Source organism: Taudactylus pleione, unplaced genomic scaffold, assembly GCF_031769625.1.
Source record: "Taudactylus pleione unplaced genomic scaffold, aTauple2 ptg000419l, whole genome shotgun sequence".
NCBI classification, from domain to species: domain Eukaryota; kingdom Metazoa; phylum Chordata; class Amphibia; order Anura; family Myobatrachidae; genus Taudactylus; species Taudactylus pleione.
Genome location: NW_028284821.1, coordinates 244,043 through 268,686, shown reverse-complemented (window position 1 = coordinate 268,686; position 24,644 = coordinate 244,043). Strand labels below are relative to the sequence as shown.

At 43.5% G+C, this 24,644-nt stretch overlaps 1 protein-coding gene across 1 annotated transcript in view; it reads left to right on the top strand.

Moving 5' to 3' along the window:
- Nucleotides 1-24,644, top strand: part of SLC2A9 (solute carrier family 2 member 9) — a 400,199-nt gene that overhangs the window by 326,108 nt on the left and 49,447 nt on the right. The window contains exon 12 of the mRNA XM_088447118.1: nucleotides 3,331-3,458. Within this exon, the coding sequence (XP_088303244.1) occupies nucleotides 3,331-3,458 (128 nt within the window). The remainder of the gene's footprint in view (nucleotides 1-3,330; nucleotides 3,459-24,644) is intronic.

The following is a 24,644-nucleotide window of genomic DNA, read 5'->3' as shown; positions in this document are numbered from 1 at the left end:
GCGATGCTCTTTCTTGCACAGGGCACTAAAATGTCTAGTTTTCTTTTTGCTAAACTTATGCTGGGTACACACTAGTCGATATATCAGCCGTTCAATTGAGCGGCCGATATATCGTTTGTGCGTCAGGCAGTATGTACAGACGATATATCTTTGCACAACATCGTTCAAGTTGCATCGGCTGTGCAGCACAGCCGATGGCAGATACATCTGCTCATCGTGCTGTGTGTACGGGCGGTCAGCTGGCCACCCATACACTTGCAGCAGAAGCTGCCAGGAAGGGCCCCCGGCCAGCGGGGCCACAGTGATGATTGTTCAGTGTGTATGAACAGGGCCGCAACTAGGGGGGGGCTAGAGGTGCACGTGCACCAGGTGGGTATTGCGGGGGGGTGAAAAATCTGACTCGGCCATCTGAAAATGGCCGCCGCCAAAGAGGAGACAAATGCTAGAGGTCCTTACTGGACCTCTAGTGTCTGTCTCCTCCTTGGCGGCGGCCATTTTTGGATGGCCGTTTTCAGCAGATAGATTCCATGCAGACTAGCCGTCCGCATGGACTCTGCTGAAAATGGCCATCCAAAAATGGCCGCCGCCAAAGAAGAGACAGATGCTAGAGGTCCTACTGGACCTCTAGTGTCTGTTAGCAAAGCGCAATGCACACAGCATTCCCGGAAGTGCCGGGAACGCTGGCGCTGCAGGGAGAGGATGCCGAGAGCTGCATCTTCTCCCTTCAAACCCCCCTGGAAACGAGCATAAACCCCATGGCAACGAGCATGTAACTCCTGGCAACGAGCATGAAACCCCTGGCAACGAGCATGGAACCCCTGGTAACAAGCATAAACCCCATGGCAACGAGCATAAACCCCATGGCAACGAGCATGTAACTCCTGGCAGCGAGCATGAAACCCCTGGCAACGAGCATGTAACCCCTGGTAACAAGCATAAATACCCTTACAATAAGCATGAAACCCCCTGGCAACAAGCATGTAACCCCTGGCAACGGGCATGAAACCCCATGGCAACGAGCATGAAACCCCATGGCAACGAGCATGTAACCCCTGGCAACGAGTATAAACCCCCTGGCAACAACAAGGTAATTTTAAAGTAATTAGAAGCATTACTGTGGGGCATAAAATGGTGTCGGGCAAATATGTAAGTGGCACTTTGGTAATAGGCATTGCAGTGTGTGGCATAATGTGTAATGGGCATTATGATGTGTGGAATAATGTAAGTCACTATACCAGGGATGTCTGAGTAGTGCACTGCCTTATCGAGGAGCAAGGACAAAATCCTGGTACGGGAAGGGAGGGGGCGCAAAATTGCTGCCTTGCACCGGGTGACAGATATCCTAGTTTCGGCCCTGGTATGAACAGTCATCGTCTGCAGATATAGCTGAAGATCAGTCGGTCTGCAATTTATCTATCTGGTGTGTACCCAGCTTAACAGACATACAGTAGTTTGTTGTTAAAAAACAGGTATCCAAACCACTGTAACTTAATAATTCTGTGATAATTCTGTGTATTATCCATTGATCCCTCAACTGATAAAGGATTCCATATCTTAACCACACTGACAGTAAAGAAATGATTAAAGCGTGTTCCAATTTTTTCTAACCTCTATTTATTAAAAATAGGCAGTAGGGCTTGATTTATCTCAACACTTATCTCATTGATAGAAAACCTGGATTTGGGCTTTCAGTTTCACTTATATATATATAAAAAAAGAAAAGTATGTTTAAATTAGGGATGTGCAGGCTCGGATAGGTTCGAGTTTGCACGTGGAGTTCGGATTTTTCCCTCCAAAAAAACGGAACTCAGAACGAGGCAAAACGTCATCTTACATGGACGAACATCATCATTCCTGGACAAAAGACCAGGAATGATGATGTTCGTCCATGTAAGATGACGTTTTGCCTCGTTCTGAGTTCCGTTTTTTTGGAGGGAAAAATCCGAACTCCACATGCAAACTCGAACCTATCCGAGCCTGCACATCCCTAGTTTAAATATATGATTTTTTTCTTGTAGTGGAGAATTTTCCATGAAATATATCCCGTAGAAGGACAGGGGCAAACTTTCACCGTCCAGACACAGCAAATATTTTCTCTGATGGGTGTCACCTCCATCGATAGTACTGGTAGCATTAGCAGTGACATTTTCATAGATAAGGGGAAGCATTATCTTCATCAAAAACATCAGTTTTAACCAGAAATTGTTTCACCGGAGATATTTCTTTCTCATTTTAATAATTAGGCCTGTTTACTGTATATTGCAACCCTTCCATTATATTTGTTAATGGGATTGTCAGCCTCTGAACCTTTGAGTTCTTCTATGTCCTAAAAGCAATGCAGTGCTCACATCTGTAACTCATATTCGAGATGTCGCTATCTTTATTTTTGTTGAATCATTGTGTTATAGTACAAAAAAAAATAAAATTATAGTTTGGTTGATTTACATGTCAATGGCATTTAGCTACCATTTGTGGTAGGTGAAAGTATGAAAGTTATATGATTGAGCAAGAATAAAAATATCCAGTTATCGGTTCCAAGTAGGTTATCACCACTGTAATCTGGGGGATAATATAACACCTTAACATAGTTTTCAGGGACACTTTTCTGCTGAGCCAGTCCAATTATTTAGGTAATAAGTGACACTGTATAAGGGCATTTTGGAGAACTACAACCCCCAGCATGTTTTCTAAGTGTGGCAAGAGCATACAGATTTGCATTTCAAGTATTCTGCTTCAATAAATGCTAAATTGTATACCCCTGGAAAGCAAATAGACGGCAAATTAAAAAAAAAATAGGAATATTATTGTGGAGTCATTCCAGGAAAAATATTCCCAGGGTAGATACCGTAAAATCTGGCATACTGTAGTCCCTGGAATTTACAGACAATTGGCATCTATACAGTACTGTAACTGTAAAGAAAATATCACATGTTTTCAACAATATTTTTAAAGGTTTTACAGACTTTGCTCTTCTTTGGTGAATAAATAAATTAAATAAAGTATTTTAATAAAAATAAAATGCACATATTAACACCTGTTTTTCTGTCTGCTTGTATTAACTGTATACTGCTAACAATGTTATTTTTTCTTTAAGTGTTCCTGCTAATATTGTTTTAAGAATGACCATATAGAACAGTGCTGGGCATCCTGATAGGTGCATGGCCAGCCCTCTAATCTAAAAAATGCTTTTATAGGAATATTTGTGATGGGATGTAAAACACATTCTTGTGCCTCCTATTTACCATGTTCTCTACTCTATTTCCCACGTGACCACAGATTTATCGAATTTGGAATTCCTCTGATAATTACATATTTTTTGTCTTGTTTAAGGTGGAATTCCTTTTGTCCTGGTGGGAGAGTTCTTCCAACAGTCTCAGCGTCCCGCAGCGTTTATGGTCGCAGGCTCAGTCAATTGGATCTGCAACTTTGCTGTTGGCCTTCTCTTTCCTTTAATTCAGGTAAATATCACCAACTGAAATGGTAACATTATAATTAGAGTGAAAACTAAGTATGTAATTATGTGGTACCCTGGGTATTAGGTGTAGACGGTACATTACAGCTAACATGGCAGCTCCAGCAGATAATCTTTCTGTAGCAGAGAGGATAGCCCCATAAACACAGTAAAATGACAAAACATGACAGCAATGGTAAATAGAATAATGAAATAGATTTATTAAAGGGGGGGGGGTAGAAGGACATAGATCCATGGCAGGTCACTGTATGAAAATAATAATCATCATACATATGACAGGAGATTGCAGCACAAAAAAGGAATATACCAATTTCAACACACTAGTTAGCAATAGAGAAGTTAATAAGCAATGTGCAATAACTCTTTCCAATAGTTAAGCGGTCTTCTTAACATACCATACTAGCCGACCTTGGTGTGGTGTGATCCAACAGAAGCTGGAGGTGCTGGGGGAGTGATGATTCAATCACATCATTGTGGCCCCATTCTCACTATACAATTATGCTATTACTGGCATTGTGAAGTGAGGGGTGGAACCATGCTGATGCGATTCAACATGAATTGCATTATCAGCCACTTTTACTGTACACTTTAATCTGGAAGTGTGCACCACTTAATTTTCGGGAGCCTACTGGACATTTTGGGAGAGTAGGCAAGTATGCAGTATACCATAACTTAAACACACACCTTTACAAAACATGGATATACACTAATAGCAACTGTTCAGTATTTTACTGTCATTGGAGTACTCTATTGCTGGACAATCACTGACTTATGACATGCATGTATTTGTAATCCACAATTTGTAATAGCAATAAGCATAATAATAATGCTGTTCTTCCCTAAAACCAGAGAGCAATAGCTTTGGCTTTCCAATGAGAATGTATAATAAACACAGTTCCACTTTGTCACATTACAGGAATTACATTGACTTGCATCTGGTACCCTAGGGTTGGCTTCCTTGGTAGGAGAGTGAATGAAGTTGGAAGGCTTTAAAATACTCCTGATCATGCAGACTACTAGATGGATGTGGTGCTAGAAGTGGACAGACAGCTGTAGGCTGATAGTACAGAGTCACTGTTGATATTGAGCAGGCAAACCGATATCACAGAGTATATTAATGATAATACACTGTCAGGAGCAGATAGCACAAATTTGCTTATAATTTGCCAAGCCTGGAGCAGAGAACACAGAGATGCTGCTTACTGTACAGCCAGGAGCAAGTAGCACAGGGATGCTGCTGAATACTGCACAGTCAGGAGCAGGTAACATGGAAATATTGCACAGTTAAGTGCAGGTAACAAATAGAGCTGAATATTGCACAGTCAAGAGCAGGTAACATAGAGATTTTGAATATTGCACAGCCAGGAGCAGGTAACACAGAGATGCTGCTGAATACTGCACAGCCAGAAGCAGGTAACCTGGAGATGCTGAATATTGCACAGCCAGGTGCAGGTAACAAAGAGACACTGAATACTACACAGCCAGTATCAGGTGACCCAAGTAGCTGAATATCCCACAGCCAGGAGCCAGGTAGCATGTCTTTGAAAAGAGAAGTTATTCTGGCACTGAACCTTGTACAATACCAGGTTTAATTAGGGTGTGGTAAGCCCCGATTGGTTGGATGGTCACATGACCGGAAAGATCCAGAGACTGGTTGGCTATAGGTAGTCAATGATCATTGCCAAGATGACAATGCCCATGCACCATAACCACGGGAACTGTGAGGAGATTGGTGCTGACCCTGAGAGCAGTGAGAGCAGACATTCCATCAGGAACGTTGCAGATGGCATGCATGGCCCCACCAGATCAGATAACGAGGACTAAGACCCCAATTATCTTCAGCACTGTACACTGGCAATAACTTAGGGCCCGATTCAAAACCGCTCGCGAGCGCACAGTGGTCCGCCACTGCGCATGCGCACGCCGGAGCCGGCTCCGGTGTGCGCATGCGCAAGCCCCGGAGCGAGAGAGAAATTCTCTCACTCCGGGACTCACTACAAAATGGGTGGCTGACGATGTTGATCGACAGCTCGCCTCATTTTGTAGGTGGGGCGGGGGGGTGGCTACACAAACAGAGGCATTCCCGAAGGAACGCCTGCCGTTTGTAGGCGGCCCTATTGACATCACTCATGCTGTCAGTAGGTGGACTTTCTGCTCTATTAGAGCAGGAAGTCCACTGGGGCTTGCGGCCACGAGACCCTACCACAAGGGTCTCGTCGCAAGCCTGATGGTCACGATGGTCTTGACTAGGCCGATTGTTTTTATGTGGTCACAGAAACACGAGGTGACTTTTAGAATCCTTAATGATTTTCTGTAGTGGGATATTATTCCTTCATAGTGTACAAGAAGAAGGCATTTATACATTATATTAGCATCAGTTGTGTATTGTAATTGTTATAGTATATTAGTAGAGATGAGTGGTTTGGTTCTGCTAAAAACCGAAATTTGGGTTTTCGAGTCGACCAGAGTCCCAGCTTGGGCCACTTTGGGAGTTTGGAGTAGAACCGAGTCTTCCCCCAAGTCGGATCTATAAACTGAATCTTGCATGTTTCCGATTGCATGTAAGTCCCTCCCTTGTGATTTAAGGTGCCAGAATTGGTCAAAATTGACTGGAAATTACGAAATGAATGCTATTGATGCTAATAGTGCTATAGGAGCAAAACCAGATCCACGTTACATGACTTCAGCTGTATTTATCAATTTTTCAAAGAAATCCAAACCCAAAACTGAAATTGAACCAAAACACTTGAGCGTGGTTTTTTGCAAAACTAAAACACGACGATGATTTAGAACCAAAACCAAAACACGGGGTCTGCACACATCTCTATATTAGTCAGTTGTTAGTGTAACTCATACAACTTTAAACTGTAGATACTGTAAAAATCAGGCGATGATAAATGTATTGAGCTGTTAATATCCTGTGTGACCTGTATTTAATGATAGAAGCGACCTCTGCAGATCTTGTCTCTGAAAATTCTATATATCTTTTATTTGATTAAAATCTATTAGATCTCACTTTGTAGAACACAAAAGGGCTTTCTTCACATTTATAATGACAAATGGCCAGAAGGCACCCCGCTCAACTGAGACAAAATGGTTGATTAGAGGACACAGCACTTCTCCTCCATCTCTGTTGTTTAACATAAATATAATTTATGTCCCAAATATATCCGTCTTCACCTCAATTACAGATAATATGATGTGTGACTGAGTATCTCTCACTTCCAAATGGCGCTACAGTATATTACACTCAATGGTTATAAAAAACAAATCGTAATAGAAAATTAAAAAAAACTTTCAGAAAATACTTAGAATACGGTAACTGTGAGTGCATATAGTCAGACTTATTTAGAAATTACAACAAATCATATCGAGACTGACATGACTCACTGGGAGTAATTGGATGTATAACTGATCGACATGCAAATTATATAACATGGGACAGTGCTTGGTGTTACCTCTATTATACATAATGTCAGCTACATGTGTAAATGGAAACCAGAAAAACAATTATTTTCTGAGCTGGTCACCACTACCAAACTCTGTCTATCTAGCAAAATGAAGGCATGAGGAATTGGTTCATATTTTGATCAAAACATTTACAGGTGCAGGCCAGCTGCAGGTCCTACACTATCGAATGTGCTGTATACAGGGGCGTCGAGAGCCGCGCCTCGCCCAGGTGAAAGGGGGAGTGGCCTAACCGTGGTGGCGTGGCCATGCCCTCTTAGAAAGGGAGCGCTGTGTGCCCCTCAGCCCGGCGCACAGCCAATGGGGGGGCGCAATCAGTGTGATTGCTCCCCCCATAGGCATAGGAGACTGCTCCGGCTGCTGCTTTAGCAGCCATGAGCAGTCTCCCAGTACAGCCCAGCACACAGCAGCGTGTGCTGGGCTGCTGTAACTTAAGAAGATGGGGGAGCGGTCCGGACCCGGGCCCCTGCAGCCAGCACGGGTCCGGGTAATTTGTACCCGCTTCCCCCCCCTCTCAGCGCCCCTGGCTGTATACACCACTGAATTGCAGTTAAAATGTAGATACCTTTCAGGTGCAGAGGCTCACATGTAAACAAGGGCTGGCTTGTAAACTATACCCGTATAGGCTTTATATAGGCATGATAGACAGCAGACAGGACAACATTTTGAAACAAAAACATAAAATTAATATACCAATGCTTAGCTTGAATTATGCATAGTAAGAGTTGCATGGCTGTGATGCCTATACATAACCAAAAAGCAATAGTGACCACTAAAACACTGTGTGTTTGTAGCACAGTAAAAGCATATTCATATTTTGATCAAAACCTTTAAGCTTGCAGGCCATCGTCACGGCGTCCTCAACTCTGCAAGCCCTGTACTATCATATATGCATTAAACACCACTGAATTGCACTTAAAAAGCAGTCACCTTCCATGTGCAGAGGCTCAAGTGCAAATATAGGGCCTGATTCAGAGCAGGACGCTCTGACCAGAGCGACCAGAGCGTCTTGACCATCGCGACCATCGGACTTGCGAGGGAAACCCTGCGGTCAGGTTTCCCAGCTACAAGCCCTGAAGTGATTTTGGCTCTATCAGAGCCAAAATCACTCCCACTGACATCACTAGTGATGTAATTGGGGCCGGCTTCAGACGGTAGGCGTTCCCATGGCAACGCCTCCGTCTGGCAGGCACGCCCCCGGCACGCCCACCAAAGGGGGCGTGCTGTCAATCAACATCGACAGCACGCCCCCTTTGGTGCGAGACCCGGAGCGATGGGAAGCCCAACGCTCGCCGGGTCTCGCGCATGCGCACAACGGAGCTCCCTCCGTCGTGCGCATGCGCAGTGGGGAACATCGACCCACTTGCGAGCGTACTGCCACTCGCGAGTGGGTCTGAATGACCCCCATAGTGGTCAACATCAGAATTTGTAAAAACACCTGAATGGCCATCGGCCACTGAAGCTGTAGAGAGTTTGAAATAATTTTATCCCTAATTTTTTTTTCCCTTCCCCAATTCCTCCTTACATTTTATTATTGATATGTTTATGCGAAAATTCAATAAAACACCTTAAAATAAATAATTTTATCTTTAATTTTGGATGCTTTTTAACACTATATAATAAAATAGATAGCACTTAACGTCTCTTTTACTAGCATTAAAAAGCATTTAAAATTATGGCCCTGTGCCAACCACCTCTCCCATGTCACAAACACACATGGGACATACAGACAGACACCCATGGAACAGACAAATTGATATAGAACAGAGACTAAGGCTCGTATTCAATTTGAGGCGAAAATCCGTAACCCGCGGAAAAGTTTCACCGATTACGTCATTTTGCCAGGTGGAAAAGTATCTCGTATTCAATTTGAAAGACTTTCCGCCTAGGCGGAAAGTTAGTGCAATGTAATAGGCGGAAAAGTATCGCCTATGAGTAGCAGGCGGAAAAAAGTGCAGAATTGGGGTTTTGGGGTGCAACATTGCGGGAACCCCAGTGCAGCCTTCAAACAGTCCCCCAAAGGTGAACTATGTCAAGAAATTTAAAAAAAACAGTTAAGAACACCCCAAAAAATCACTTTGAATTTGGGGGGTTAAAAAAAATGTTGGGGGACAAAGTTAAAAACTAGCGAACTAGACTCTGGGGGAGTCCCCAAGTATGCTCCATGTTTTTTTTTTGTGCGGGGGTTTGCGGCAGGTGGATTTTTCATGATTTTTTCAACTTAACTTTAGCAACTTTAAATTATGCTGACCCCCATTTTCAAATACCCCAAATTTGCTGGGATAAGTTATTTTCTGCAAAAAATACTCCTAAATACTATTCTGCATCAGGTATTGAAAAACGCTATATAGCAGCTATTGAGCCCATTTAAAAACACCAAATACCTTCAGCAAGCCAAATCGGGGGATACCATAGCTAACCCCCATGTCAGAGCATCTTTTGGGGGGTGTCAGGCTGATTTCCCCAAATCTGACAGTACTTTCCGCCTGTTAAAGTTTCGCCGGGTCCCGTTTTTGCCTACTTTCAAATTGAATACCGGGATACGCGGGCACGCACGCGATACTTTTCCGCCTGCAAAACACGCGATGTAGGCGAAAAGTCTGGGAGGAAGAAAAGTATTGCGGGTCCGCTCAAATTGAATACGGCTCTAAGAATAACATCCAGTATGCAGAAATCTGGCTCTATCAGTAATGTACCTGCCTGTGGCATATTAGAATCCCAGGTTTATTCATACTGTTAAGGGGAATAAAAATTTGCCTTTGGATGGGAGTAGGGACATAAAAACATCAATGTTTTCAGGTTGATGCTTGTTGTTGTCACGCTATCAATGGTAATGTGTCGATGGCATCATCAATATTAACATCAATGTAGTTTTTGAGCAACAAAGAAAAAACATGTTTTGTGTGGTGTACCATAGAAAACATTTTTTTTCTTTGTTGACTATAATTACACTACTCAACAAAATGTAAATAATTCTCTGCATCTGGCATGTGAATATGTGATTTAGCCTAATTTAGGGATGCTGAATTCAGTGGAAAAATCTAATTTTCTGTATCATGTCACATTTATTAGATACACACAAGTAACAAATAGCGGTAATAGCTACTGTATATCTGAAAAAAGTAAGATAATTGAAAATTTCAATGACTCTGTATAGAATTTAATTGTTCTCATCGTATTCACTTATCAAATACTAATAATACTACAGAAACGCTTAAAAACTGAAGAAACAAAACTTCATAAAACTCTTAACAATCCAAATTAATCATGATGTAATTGTTAATTTACTATATTAAAGCGAAAATTTGTCCTTCTGTCTTTCTATACAAATCCACAGTTTACAAGTCAAGATCGTAAAATTTTACATACGAGTGTATTAAAACACGGCGAGGCAACTAAGAAAATTTGAAATCAAAATTAATTACTGTCAATTTTTAATTACTTGAAAACCACAATTATTACTGGACGCTCATTGTGGTGCCTTGCACTCAGTACTGCTGTCTGCTGCCTCCAGTGGTGATATTTAAGAACTTTCTTATCTCTACTATTTTTTAGAGATGAGCGGGTTCGGTTTCCAGAGATCTGAACCCACCCGAATTTAGCAGAACCGAGTCAGATCCAAGCAGGCTCGGATGTTCCCGCCTTACTCGGATCTCTCAAATCGAGGCAAAACCATAGAGATGAATCTCGCGGTTCGCGAGCTTTCATCTCTATGATCAATGTAGTATATAGGGGACCACGCGATGGACGCCATTTCAATCCGGCTGTGGAGACTGAACAGGGACGGTGGGTAGTGTAGGGCTGGGAGAGGTGCTGGTGCTATCTGCTGTGTCCTGGGCTGGTGACTGCTGATCCATTCTGGGCTGGTGCCTGCTGTCACTGTGCTGTCTGCTGTGTCCATCTGGGCTGTTGCTGATCCATCTGGGCTGTCTGTGCTGTCTGCTGTGTCCTGGGCTGGTGCTGCTGATCCATTCTGGGGCTGGTGGTTTGCTTTCTGCTGTGTCCATCTGGGCTGGTGCAGAACTGTAGATACATCTGGGCTGGTGCTTTGTCCATCTGGGCCCAAGTTCAGGACTCAAAAAAGATAAAAAATAAATATATATAGTCAAAAAAAATCAATCGTCTTTTATATTTCTGTGTGTGTGTGTGTGCATGCGTGTTAGGCTTAACCACAGTAACGCACAAGATCCAGCCAGCAACGCAAATTGTAAGCTAGTGCTGCCCGACTCCAGTCATGATCAATCTGTGCTCTGGGCCCAAGTTCTGGAGCATAAAAAAAATTAAATCAATTTTCTTTTTATCTAATAATTGTCTGTGTGTCTGTGCGTGTTAGGCTTAGCCGCACAAGATCTAGCAAGTCGGCAACGCAACCTAGTGCTGCCCGACTCCAGTCGTCACCAATCTGTGCTCTGAGCCCAAGTTCTTGACCCGAAAAAAAAAATAGTGTCTTTTGTATGTATTTTTTCTGTGTGCGCATGACTGCACGTGTGTTAATTTTGTAACCGCACCTTGGCTACACTATTGGTGCTTGTGACACTGCTTCAAGACTGCAGAAAATATGGAGGGCTGTCACATGACAGGAGAGCAAGGCCAAGAACCACATGTTGTAGCTGCCACCAGCAGTCATCATGATAATGCAAAGCCGTCAACTTCTTTGTCCTCTATGAAGGCCCATGCCTTCAATCCTCAAGGGTATCCCAACCATCATCTTTGCACAGTCCTCAACTCTATTAATAATTATATCAATCAGTTTTGAGCCAGCAAGCTGGATGCAACCTTTTGGCCCGTTAACTAGATGAAAAAAATCAATATTGTGAGCTGTGAGGTAACCAAAATTGACTGGAAACAAGTGGAAATAAATGTTATTGAGGTTATTAATACTGTAGGAACAAAAAAAGGCACATTTTATATGATTTTAGCTGTTTTTATTTTATTTTTTAAGAAAAAAATCCAGATCCAAAACCAAAACACGAAAACAAAACACCAAGGAAAAAAATCCAAAACCAGATTTAGATCCAAAACCAGGGGGGATCCAGATCCAAAACCAAAACACGAGAGTCGGCGCACATCTCTACTATTTATAGTATTTCTGTCCTTCTGTCTTTCTATACAAATCCACAGTTTACAAGCCAAGATCGTGAAATTTTACATAGGAGTGTAATAAAACACACCCGAGGCAACTAAAAAAATGTGTGTCACAGCCAGGGTATTTCAGCATGGCGCTAGGCGAGTGTTACCTGTGAGGTCATTGTTGCGCGGGCTGTCTGGTGGCGGAGCTGGTGTCTGGCGGGGGGCTTTGGCTGCGCGCGTTGTTGTGCGGGCCTGTTGTCACTCTGCGCTGGTAAGGCCTGGCAGCGTCTCCATTCCGTTTGGCATGGGCGCCTTCTGGCCATGTGATGCGGCTGGCCAATCATGGTGAGTCACATGTTCCCTCCGGCCAGTAACAGCACGGCATGGGGTATTTAGGAAGGGTCAGTGCCTTCCTTCTTTGCCAGTGCAACGTGTATCTCAGCCTAGCTGAGAGGGAGTTCTCTGTGCTTTCCTGTTCCTGTGAATTCGCTGTCTCCCAGTCTGCCAGTCAGCTCCTAGCTCCCACTGGACTACCCTGCTTCCTCCATCACCCTTGCCCATACCTGAGTGCCTGAGCCTGCTGACATCCTGCGCTTCAGTTCACTACCTGTATACCTGGCTTGTTTATTTTCAGTTTCACTACCTGCACACCTGGACAGCTCTAATTATTTCTACTTGGACATTAACCCTTTACTCCCACCACAGAACTCTTGTGCACATTTATATATTCCTGGACTTTTATTTACTGCCATTATATGTTTACTCAAGCACTTATTAAAATCCTAGTTTTATTTTCAAATCTGCTTCTGTGATCGCTCCTGCTACCACCCCGGGTCCACAAACAACCCAGAGCATCACAATGTGGAATTGAAATAAATTACTGTTAATTTTTAATTAATTAAAAAACACAATTTTGGCTGTACTCTCATTGTGGGACCTCACGGCATATGGGTAGGGCCTCGGAGCAAGCGTTTTGTGTTGTCATGTTTTGTCATGATCTTAATGTTTATTATCGAAGAGAGCTTTAGCAGGCTTTCCCACCATTCTCAGCTGTCTGACTATACCAAATTATGCAACAACATTGATTTCTTTCTTCGAACTGTCTCAAAATGATGACTTTGCAAGGACCCTGCTGTACGGTGAGCTGCCAAAATATTACACATGGAATGCTTCTGGAAAAGTTTGTATGCGCAGAAAACAGGGAGTCTCTGTAGATGGTCATCCTGGTATCAGAGCAACAGAAGCTCTTGGCCGTGTTTACACTGTACATCTGACACATTTTGAACGCTTCTATCTCTGAAGTTTGCTTTACACGTTACAGGTCCTACTTCCTTCGAAGACCTTAGGACTGTTGATGGGGAAGTTTGTCATACTTTTCGTGAGGCCTGCCTAAGGACAGATTTGTTGGAGGATGATGTGTAAACAAACATTCTTAAAATCCCGGGCAACGCCGGGTACTCCAGCTAGTAAAAGATAAATGTAAAGTCACTGCTTTAGGCAAATAGGATATTAACATTTTCTGTTTATACAGTGTCTCATTGGTCTCTCTAAAAAGGAAACAGCAGTAGTCCCTCATCATTGTAGGGTCCCAGTATCCTTGGTAGCGATGCTCCATTGTCAGAATGTATTTGTGAAAATGTTTCCCCTGTTCATCACTTACACTACCCAGGTTGCCAGAGATAAAGCCTAGATGGGAATGCAAAAAATTAATTTAAGTGACATTCTACAACCCATTTTCTTGTAGTTGTCCAATAGTTCATGATGGACCCTTAGTTGGCCTCTTTTCTGTTCCCTAAGAATCTACATCAGCAGCCTAGAAGGAGGACCAAGCAGCAGACTCAATTTCCATCAATTTACCATTAAATATTTCATCTGTAAGCAGTTTCATTATTTGGGGGCAACAAATATGCCTTCTTTTAGCTTTGCTTGACTAACTTTGGGAACTTTTCCTTCAGATAACTGAAAGCCTGGCCTTCCTTATCGGAGCTTTTATGAAATTTTTGTGTATGCCAACTTAATGTGAAGTGGAGGTAAAAGGATTTTATGCAGCTCAACAATCGGAGTGTACTTGATGTTTCTCTCTCTGGCTACTTTTTTGTGATATAGCGATTTTTAGTGTCTATGCTCTGCCATAAACACAGAAGACAGCTGTACAGTACTTTGTGAATCCACCTTGCAAACCTAACAGCAGTGCCACTACCTTTAAGTCACAACAAAGATTCCATCCATGGTCCTTATACTTGATTCCCTCCAACAAGACAGCCATAGTTCCATAAGTTTCTTTCATGTCCACTGCATAGGCCAGAGGCATCAAGGGAGTTTGCTCCCATTATGGAGTAACACTGCTTGCAGTCTATTCTTTGAGCAGTCAATAAACAGTCACCACTCACTAGTGATGTGCTGAACACAAACCTCAAGCATTAAACCGTTAACATCAGTACACAGACGCATTGAATTTTACTTTTCAAAAATGCGGCCAAAGAAAAGTTTCTTGTTCTACAACTTGAATTGCCGTACCTGAGCCATAAGGTTCCACTGTCGCAGCCTAGAAACCAAAAGTTTGGCTTATTGTTTTGACAGTTTGTTTCAAGTCACAAAAAAAATCATTTAATTCCACCTGTGCTAAGTTATGAGTTGACTTGTCTTGAGCTTTGGGGTGATACTCCGCTGTCATTTCTGTATCTTCTGACTAGTATGCTTATCTCATAGCACTGGCAGAAGGGAGTTTGCCAAGCACTTACTGTGCCCTGTGTGGGGGAGAGATGTGGATCCGGTGGGATGTGTGATAGACTTTACTTCGGTGCGATGGTAGGTGGACCCTTTCAGGGGGCTCCTTGCCGTGCGGTTCTGGACCGGCACGTTATCCCTGCTGGACCTATGGTCTACAGTCTTAGGAGCCATCTGAGAGTGTGCAGGTACCTTTAGTTTATATGGATCTTTGAATGGCAGTTCATGCCTGCGGCGGCCCGCACGGTGGTTTTAGATGCAATGTCTCAAGTTCCTTAGTGTATGTACTGGTAGGTTGCTCGTGTGGTGAACATTGCGGCCAGGTTTTGTTGTGGGTATGTACCCTACCTCCTTGTCCTGACTCGGTCTGCTGGTTCGATGGCTGTAACACAGGTGGTGCAGACTACTTGTCAGCAAGGCTGGATGTGATGGTTGGGTGCGGTGTCCTCACTTGACCTGGACCCAATCGTGAGGTAGCTCGCTGGTAGTTCGCAGCTGGGATCAGGTGATGAGTGAACCTTCTCTGGGGGGTTGCTTGTGTAGCGTGTTGCGGGCATCGAATCACCAGTGTGGGGGATGGTTGTCTGGCATGTTCGCTCTGTGACTGCCCAGGGCAGGATACCGGTAGCTGAAGGTGCTGCCAGTAACCTGAGCAGGTGAGCGTACCTTGTTAGGCAACCTCCCCTGCGTGTGGGTAGCAGTGTGGTAAGGAGTTGGAAGTAGGGTGGTGGCACAGGCAGCTCTGGCTCCAGAGGTCAGGATCGCTGTTGCCCTGTTGAGGAAGGTAGTTATGTGCAGGGTAGTGGGTAAATCACCAAAGGAGTTCGGCCTTCGCCTTCTTCCAGGAGGTAGTAGTGGCTCGTGTGGCGAGTGCGGGCAATTTTAAGCTGCACTTCCAGGTTTGGGCGTGGTCACGTGGGTCACTGAAGCCAATCAAAACGGTGCAGGCTGACGGCATATGGATGCAGCAGAAGGTGTGTGTTGAGGACGGGAGTTGGATAATTGACGTTGCTGATGGGGGAGGCATTGTTTAGGGCTGCGGGAAAGACAATCTGGGTGTGTGATCCAGGACCAATGGAAGATGGTGCTGCGTGTTATGGAAATAGAGAGAGAACTCTGTTTGGGAATGGTGGATAGCGTGGTGTGTGTATATTATGTGTGAGCCTATGAAGGTGATTAGCTTGGTGTGGTGCATGGACAGGATGCTGCAGTGTTTGTTATGTCCCTGGGTAATGGGGAGATGTGTGGGTGTTAAAGGGTGTGGGTACCATTACACCAGGAAGTGGTGGAGCTAAATATGAGAGGGAGGCTGGGGCTGAAGGGGGCCATATGAAGTCTAGGTGCAGGTGTTGTGGTGAGTGGACAATGCAGGGAGGTAGAGCATAGTGATCTGGAGGTAGGGAGGGAAGGGGGGGTTTGGAAGCAATGTGCAGTGGTGTGTGGTAGTGATTTGCTGAAATATGGTAAGATGTCAGGTACTGTTGAGGAACAATGTGTGTTGTTGCATGTCGGTAGTGTGAGGTTTATATTTGGGGGATAGTGGTAGGAAGAAAAATGGGGGAGAGAAAGAGAGAGAAGAGAAGAAGGGAGGAGGGAGAAAGGAAAAAGAAAAAGGGAAAGTCTATTGGTTGACATAGCTGTGAGGGGGGTTGGCTGCATGAGTGTCACTGTTTATTGGTGGTGTGTGTGTGCTTGGTGTATAATGGGGTTGAAGGTGGGTCGGTGTGGGAGTGGGCAGGTGTGCTATGGGGGTGGGATGGAAATCGTGTGTATTGTAGACCTGTTTCATTGCGGTTCATGGTGTACTGAGGGCCAGGGGGGGTGGCATGGGGGATGAGGGGAGTGGGGGAAAAGGAGAGGGGAGGTTGTTTCTTGAAATAGTGAGGCTGACCGTGTTACGGTGTTCATCGTGATGACAGATTTCACTTCATTGTTGATGTTTAGAGCTTTAGGTGTAAAGGTTTGGAGCGTAAAGATCCACCTCAGCTCCTCTTTGTTGAGAATTCTGGTGAGGTCACCTCCTCTCCAGTGTTTCTCCACATGTTTTATCCCTATGAAGCTTAGGCCTTTTGTGTTACTTTGGTGGTGTTCATTGAAGTGGATGGGTATGCTGAGGTTATCTGCTTGTTTTGTGATGTTTCTGAGGTGTTCTGCAATTCTGGTTTTGAGTGGTCTGGTGGTCCTTCCTATATATTGTTTATTGCAGGGGCATTGTATAAGGTATATCACATTAGAGGTGTTGCAGGATATTTGTTCCTTAATTCTGTGTGTATGCCCTGTTTGTGTGGATGTGAAGGTTGTGGTGGGTGTGGTGTTCCTATACTGCAAAGTTTTGCAGTTTTTGCATGTACCACAGTGGAAAAATCCTTTCATTGCTATTGAGTTGTCTAGGGTGCTTTGTGTAAGGGTGGGAGGTGCAATGTGGTTTAGGACTAGTTTGTTGTGGATGTTTGGGGTCTTACGATATATGACTTTAGCTTTGTCTGGTAATACGTCCCTGAGCTGTTCATCTTTAAGAAGCAGGTGCAAATGTTTGTTGATGATTTTTTTTATGTTGGTTGCGTATTTATTGTATTGTGTGATAAAGTGGATGTGGTCAAATGATTGTTGTGTTCGTTGTTTGTACTCAAGAAGGGGTTTCCTGTCTCCCTCACCTATTTGTATGAGGGTTTTTTCTAGTTTTTCTGTGTTGTATGCTTTGTCTATAAATTGCTGTTTAAGTGATTGTCCTTGTTCCATGTAGTCTGTCAGTCTGGTGCAGTTGCGTCTGATGTGTTTGAATTGTCCAGTGGGGATGTTGTTAAACCAGTTGGGATGATGACCACTGCTTGATAAAATGTAACTATTGATGTCGATGGGTTTTTGGAAAGTCCTGGAGTGGATTTGTTTGTTTTTGATAAAAATTTTTAGATCAAGAAAATTGACGGAGAGCTGGCTGTAGCATGTAGTGAACTGGAGATTTCTGGTGTTGTTATTGATGTGTTCGGTAAAGTCAAATAGTGTGTTGAGGGGTCCTTTCCAGATACAGAGGACGTCGTCTATGTACCTGGTCCAGAAGACCAAGTTCGCCTCCCAGCTATGGCCCTTCCAGATGTGGGAGTCCTCCCATCTGCTCATGAACAGGTTCGCATAACTGGGGGTAAACTTGGTCCCCATAGTGGTCCCTGTTTTCTGTAGAAAGAAGTCTCTGTTGAACCAGAAGTAGTTGTGGGTGAGTAAGTATTTGTTGCCCTGTAGGATGAATGCACTCTGGTGTGGGTTGAGGGTGCTGTCCTGGTCCAAATAGTAGGATTCAGGTATTTTTGCTAATATTGCTGCAGTGTGCTGGAGGGAATCTTCTTTTTTCTGTGGTTCAATATAGCATTTATTATTTTTATATATATTTTTTATTTTATTTTATTCTAACTTTTGCAATGTATCAAGTTTTTTCTAATTAATCCTCAAGAATTGTAATATATACAAAATAACATATTGTATACTGGATTAAAGATTATAGTCTCGTGGGAATAGACTACGAAAAATCTGCCTATGTATTGACATATTCAAAGTACATGCCAAAACCTATGGAGATGCGATTAAGTCCTGATTAATTAGGGAAGCTACACCTGTGCATATTCTGACTGGCAAATAAAAGGAGGGTCTCGCACAAAGCATAGACATGCTGACTGAGGAAGCCGCTGAAGCTAGAGACGGAGAAACGTGTTTTTAAGCAATGCTGGCTAATACGGATGCACATACACCGTCTGTGTGACATACAATGGCTAATTTTTGGAGACGGGCAGTCTGGCCCTGAGTGCCATTGCAGGCTCACCGCTAAACGACTAGGTGACGTCAGGCAGAGGATTTCTGTCTGCTGGGTGCACGCCCGGAGGAAACGAGTGCAGGGTGTCCCTGGAGACGAGCGCTATAGTCACAGACTCTGGCAGTGGGCAGACCATCAGGTGAACCATCCACACCTATGGGCTCATCATCCTGACGCCAGACGACCAGGTGACGTTAAACAGAGGACCTCTGTCTGTTGAATACACACTCGGAGAGAACGAGTGAAGGGTTGTCCTTTGAGACGAGCGATACAGTCACAGACTCTGGCAGCGGGCAGACCGTGAGGTGAACCATCTACACTTATGGGCTCATCACCCTGGTAATTTTTCTCCCTCTATGGCCATATGGCCATGGGGGATAATTGATAAAAACTGCAAATTATAGGAGAAGTGAGGAACAGTGTCTCATGGAAATAATTACAGCTAAATAGCTGAATATACCTCTCATGGAAATAATTACAGCTAAATAGCTGAATATACCTTAACAGGATTATTGAACACTTTATAAAGAATAAGGTATTTTTACAAATCTAAAATGGCAGCAGCATTATAAACACTATAAAAATCAACAAGCTGCTTTTAGCTAATTACAGGTGAAGCAGTTGAACTAATTAAAGCAAAGAACAAGCGTTATCAAAAGGAATCCACATCTGATTAGAATTGCAGGATTCTACAGCTCTGTCTAAGGGTTTTTGGAATGAAAAGAAATCCTTATTGGGTTACATAGTTTCTTGCAACTTTTGTTGTTACTTGTTACAATCTTACTGGTGTCAATCCTGGAAAAGCTATATTATATTCTATAACAAGAGAGACTTTTAAATCCAGCCATTTGCTTAGTATTTCTCATAAGGGAGATTTTCTATTTAATTTTATTTTTATGTGCTACATTATATAATTGTATTTTTATGTGTGGATAATATATATGTGCTGAAATATTCAATTAGGATCTAAATTGTGCTGGCCAGCAATTGTTATATATGTACATAATTGTCTATATTGGCGATTTTACATATTAATAATTTTTATATGCTATTAAACTGTTAATAAATATTATTGCAGTATTCAGCGCTCTTTTCTTCTTTTTTCTATTCTCTGGTTTATCATAGGAGATGTTTGAGTAGATCTCCAATGTAAAGAGCTGCAGAATCAGCAATATAATTCTTTTTAAATCTATAGAGGATTAGCGCCAGGTGTTTTCTATTTTCTCTTTATTTGTTCAGTATAAACCCCGCCCTTTACAAGCACCTGAGCAATATCATTAAGCTGATGTGAGCGACCACCATACTTTCTTTTTGCAGTTCTGAGAGGCATGAAAGGAGCCAGCATTGGGAGGATATGCTGGTCCATATAGTGCCATTTAGATGTTTTTGGGGTACCTCCTAGGTGAGTCAGCTCTCAGCTTATACATGTGCTGTTATCATGCAGTACATTAATTGTAATTATATGACCCAGAGTGGGTGCTACTATTTTGTAGCAATAATTATTTTGGGGTGAGCGTTTGGGCGTGAGGCCCCGGAGTGGCTCTGGCTGGGCCTTTTTCAGGGCATCACCACTTAATTCACATAGATATATTTTCATCACCTTTCCATTTGTTTGTTTATTATTTATGTAATTTTAATTCTTTCTTATTATATTAACACTTATTGATTATCTTGACACATCTATACTTTACACTTCACTATCACCTTTCTTCCATTTTTCGTGTGAAGCCCTGGGAGTGGCCCTTGGCTGGGTTCTTTTGGGCTGCTCTGCGCCTCGGACGTGAACCCCTTAATGTTAGGGACGCCGGTATAGAGGAGCCTTGATGCTGGCCTGGCACTTAATCATATATTTGCAAATGTATGCAACCAGTACCTCTGAATTTCTATTATCATGTAGGATTCAGGTATTTGCTGCAGTGTGCTGGAGGGAATCTTCTTTTTTTTTTCTGTGGTTCAGTATAAACCCCGCCCTTTACAAGTACCTGAGCAATATCATTAAGCTGATGTGAGCGACCACCATACTTTCTATTTGCTCCAAATAATGTCTGACACTATCTAGTCCCTGTTGGTGGTTGATGATGGTTTAAAGCAGTGGTGTCAAACTCGGGCCCTCCAGTTGCAGTGGAACTACACATCCCAGCATGTAGTACCACTGTTTTGCTATTAGGGCATGTTAAAACTGTGGCAGGGCATGCTGGGATATGTAGTCCCACAAAAGCTGAAGGGCCCAAGTTTGACACCACTGGTATAAAGTGATGTGACGTCGCTGGTGACAAGCCAGTGGTCATCATCCCAAGTGGCGTCCTCCAGTATTTTCAGTATATGCGTGGTGTCTTGCAGGTGTGACTTTTGTTGTTTCACATATGGTTGGAGGAAGTGATCAATGTATTGTGACAGATTAGATTATATGGAATTGATGCCAAAAATGATGGGTCTGCCTGGTGGGTTTGGGGTGGTTTTGTGTATTTTTGGATGGTAGTAAAAAACCGGAATGACTGGATGTGGGTTATTACTTGTTAGTGGTTGCACACCCTAAACCATTTAACCTTTTGGTGAAACAGAGTACAAATACTGTATCACAACTCTCGGATGGATATTGGATTCTAGCCCGCATTTTGAGATTGGCAAGACCCAGTACTGAGGCGCCGAGTCTTTCCCGCTGGCGGTATTCACCAGGGACCACCACAAGGAGGTTTGGACTTAGCTGCATCTGAAATGCATTTCACGGCCCTCAGTCTTGGTTCCCTAATACAGGTGCTAGTGTACTCTGGATTGGAGTGAAGAACGTAGTTAACAAACCAGGTCAGAACCAAAAGGACTAGACGGTACTAAGGATCAGACATAAACAGATCACGGAGAATATCCAAAGGTAAAAACCAGAATACCAAGCAACGTATTAGGGAGGAAATGGAATTAGGTCACAAGCAAAGCCAAAGTCAGGAACGAGCAGTAAGGATCACTAGAAATGCTGGAGTATGGTATGGGAGCCTATACTCTGGCACAGGAGTACACCAAGGAGCTTCCTTATATAGGAGGAGGCTTGAATTTGGCACCTCCTGTGATGTCACCTAGGGTGTGTTTGGCTCTTTAGGAACTGTTCTGAATGGCCCGTGATGCGGTGTTGCAGCTGCAACCCGGAAGCCACCAGGTGATCACTGCAGCATGCCCCGAGTGGCTGAAGGTAAGGAGAGCCAGATATTCTCATTGCAGTTGGCACTGGGGATCTTTTGCCTGCTGCCCCACACACATCCCCTGACACCAGAACTGCTGTACACGGTTAGTAGATGCCGGGATCCAGCACGCTGTGAAATTACCTCCTCCTCTAGCAGTGGGCACTGAACACCCCACAAATGGCTTGTTAGGGAGTTTCTGATGAAATCTCTAAAGGAGTTGAGGAGCATAAATATCCAAAGCCTTAATCTAACAATGCTCCTCCTAATCTTCCCAATTTACTAGAAATTGCAGTGTACCTTGCGACACTCTGGAATCCAAGATCTGTTTCACTACATATTCTACTTGAATAGCCACAGGGGGGTTACCAGGTGTTGAAAACCGATTGATGACCAATGGTTTAAGAAGAGAAACACATTAGGTATCCTGAGAGTGCCAGGAAGTTTCAACCGGTTTACCACTGGGTTAATCACTTGCAGGATCTGAAAGGGACCAATGAACCTGGGAGTGAATTTCATAGTGGGTACTTTCAGGTGCAGATGTCTGGTTGATAAGCACACTCTATTACCAGGACTCAAAAACAGAACCTTCCTCCTCTTTTTGTCAGTGGGAAGTTTATACCATGATGAAGCTTTGATCAGATTCTTCTTCACCTCTTCTAAGTGTTAAGAAAATGCTTCACCATACTACTAACAGCTGGAACTGATACTGATTGATAGGCTGACAACTCTGTTAACACTGGATGCAACCCATACTGAATAAAAATTGAGAGTGAACTTTTCATGGAACAAATTATTATGGGTGAATTCAGCCCATGGTAACAGAGATTTCTCCAAATCTTGGTTTACTTGCTCTGTCTGGCCATTACTCAAAGGATGGTAGGCTGAAGAGAAGCTCAGGTTGACACCAAAGCACTTGGATAATACTCTCCAGGCAAACTGCACCCCTTGGTCAAAGACAATGTCCTTGGGGAACCCGTGCAACCTGAAGATTTCTCTAATGAATGCTTCTGCCAATTTTGGTGCTGAAGGCAGACCCCTTAATGTAACAAAGTAAGCGGCCTTGGAAAATCTGGCCACCACTACCCAGATAGTATAGAACCTATGGCAGGGAGCTAGATCCGTCACAAAGACAATGGAGATGTGAGTCCAAGGACAATCAAGCACTGGTAGTGGAAGCAGGGAACCTGATAGAGAGTGTGCGGCGGAACCTTGTGTTGAGCACTGGTATAACAGGCTGCCACAAAATCCTTGCCATCTCGACGGACCATTGGCCACCAATAGCCCTTGAAGATTAGCTCCAAGGTTCTTTTAATACATACATGACCACTGAAGTGTGCAAATGTGCCCACTGAAGAAGCTTTGCATGGAGTTTGGGTGCTATAAACAATTTCCCCGGAGGAACTTTGACCTTGCTAGTTATCACCACAAAGCAAGCAGGGTTAAGAATGGGTTTATCCTTCCAAACTTCTTCCTCCACGGTGGAACTAAACACCCGGGACAAGGCGTCAGCTTTGGTATTTTTGCTACCTAGGAGGTACTGTATATGATGACTAGGTTGAAGTGTTCAAAAAATAAAGACCATCTGGACTGATGATAGTTCAAGCAGTGGGCTGTCTTTAGGTATGTAACATTTTTGTGGTGAGTATAAACCATCACAGGGAATTTCGCCCACTCCAGCAGGTAGTGCCATTCTTGCAAGGCCAGCTTGATGGCTAAAAATTTCTTATTCCCAATGGCATAGTTCTTCCCCGGAGCTGAGAATCTACGATAAAAGAAGCCACAAGAGTACCACTTCCCCTCTTCATCTTTTTGTGAGAGCACTACCCCAACCCAAACTGTAAAAGCATCCACCGCCAAGAAAAAAGGCTTATCACAGTTGGGTTGTCTAAAAATGAATGCTGAGATGAAGCACTGCTTTGGCAAGTACTGTAAACACTTCTTCCGCTTCAGGAGGCCATACTCTGGTATCTTGACCCTTCTTGGTAAGAGCAGTGATGGGAGCTGCAACAGACGAGTAGTTCCTGATGAACTGCCGGTAAAGTTACAAAATCCCAGGAAACATTGTATCTCCATCAACCCCACCAGACTAGGCCAATTGACAATGACGGAAAGTTTTTCTGGGTCCATCTGAAAACTAGAACCTGAAGTTATATACCCCAGGAACACCAGCTCCTTTAGCACTTCTCTATCTTGCAGAAGTGCTGGTTAGCCCAGAGTTGTGACAGCACCTCACATACATGTTTGCAATTACTCACTACATCTTCAGAAAAAATATCAGGATATCATCCAGATACACTATTACATACTTGTATAATAGATCTCGGAAGATGTTATTCATGTACTTTTAGAAAACAGCTGTGGCATTGCTTAGTGCTAGTAATTACTGTCTTGAGTGTTGAAGGCAGTCTTCCACTCATCCCCAGATTGGATCCTGATTAAATTGTAAGCCCCACAGAGGTCCAACTTGGAAAAAAATCTCTGCCCCTTTATATGATCAAATAGTCCTGAGGTCAGTAGTGGAAACCAATCCAATGATGGTGATGGCATTTAAACCCTGGTAATCAATGCAGGGTCTTAATCCTCCGTCCTTCTTCACTAAGAAAAGACCAGCTCCTGTGGGTGATTTGGACTCTCTTATAATCCCATGTTCCAAGTTCTCCTTTATGTACTCGGACACAGCCTGGGTTCTGGAATCAAGAGAGGTCTATATCGCAATCCTACTCCTGATGAGGTGGTAATATTTCAGCAGCTTTCTTGCTGAACATACCCCTGAAGGACTGCTATGGGATGGGTACGGGATGCCGGCATTCGGGATTCCGGTGGTCAGAATCCTGATGCCGATAGGGTTAGAAAACCAACATTTTGGTGGTCGGTATGCTAACCCTCCCCATCTCCCTACCCTAACCCCCCCAACCGATACCTAACCCTAACC